Source organism: Trichechus manatus, unplaced genomic scaffold (assembly GCF_000243295.1).
Source record: "Trichechus manatus latirostris isolate Lorelei unplaced genomic scaffold, TriManLat1.0 scaffold00028, whole genome shotgun sequence".
Lineage (NCBI taxonomy): Eukaryota > Metazoa > Chordata > Mammalia > Sirenia > Trichechidae > Trichechus > Trichechus manatus.
The window spans coordinates 17296947-17297918 of NW_004443964.1; the positions used below are offsets into that span (position 1 = coordinate 17296947).

Genomic DNA, 972 nt, shown 5'->3' on the forward strand with positions numbered 1-972 from the left:
AGCCACAGACCTCACCTCCTGGCACTTCCAGCCGCCAAAAGACTGACTACCTCCTTCGGCACTTACTTAAAGGAGCAGACGGGGCGGGATGGGGATCTTTACCACTATTAACCAATAGCAAAACAAACCTCTGACCACGTGCATGCAAAGTGGCCTAATGATTGGCCGTGTTCGCTTAGTCCTCCAGGATATAGAGCGGTCCCATATCAACCATAGAGAGGGTTGTCTAGGAAAGATGGAGAAATGGTTTGCGAAAGGTGCGGCATCCCACGAAATTCTTCCGAGTTTATTGCCACATCTGGGTCGTCAGCTTGTAATTAGATCATCTCTCTACAGTACACAAAAGGAAACTTTACAAATAACAAGATACTATTTCGTGCAGTGTTTTAAAACTCAGGCTGCTAACCAAAAGGTTAGCAGTTTGAATTCACCAGCTGCTCTTTGAGTTTTAGAGCCGTTGTGGCACAGTGGTTAAGAGCTCGGCTGCTAACCAAAAGGTCGGCAGTTTGAGTCTACCAGGCCCTCCTTGGAAACCTTGTGGGACAGTTCTACTCTGTCCTGTAGGGTTGCTATGTGTCAGCAGCGGATTATTATTATTAATGCCTAAATTGTATGAGAGATTCAGTGCGAGGAAGCAGGCTATGAGCCAGGATGTAAAGATGAACAAAACTGGCCTTGCCCCTGAGTTCAAAGGAACCTGATCTGGTAAAAAGAGCTTGCGCTTTGAAAATAGACATATCTGCAGCCAAAGTCTGACTTTGTAATGAGTTCGCCCTTAAGCACTTTACCTTTGTGAGACTCAATTTCTGAAAAATGAGACTATCCAATGAAGTTGTGGTAAGGATTACATGTCAGTTGCCTAGCACATTCTAAGTGGTAAACATTTGTTTTTAAAGGACTGGAGTGATGTGGAAGACATCTGTGGTTACCATACTTTAATGAATGCTAAAAGAGACCTATGAACAGCTTGCT

General features: G+C 44.2%; 1 protein-coding gene across 1 annotated transcript in view; it reads left to right on the forward strand.

The window, feature by feature from the left end:
- Window positions 1-972, forward strand: part of TEX2 (testis expressed 2) — a 120137-nt gene extending 119165 nt beyond the window's left edge. Inside the window, exon 12 of the mRNA XM_023729347.1 lies at window positions 897-972. Coding sequence (XP_023585115.1) covers window positions 897-962 — 66 coding nt within the window. The 3' untranslated portion in view covers window positions 963-972. The remainder of the gene's footprint in view (window positions 1-896) is intronic.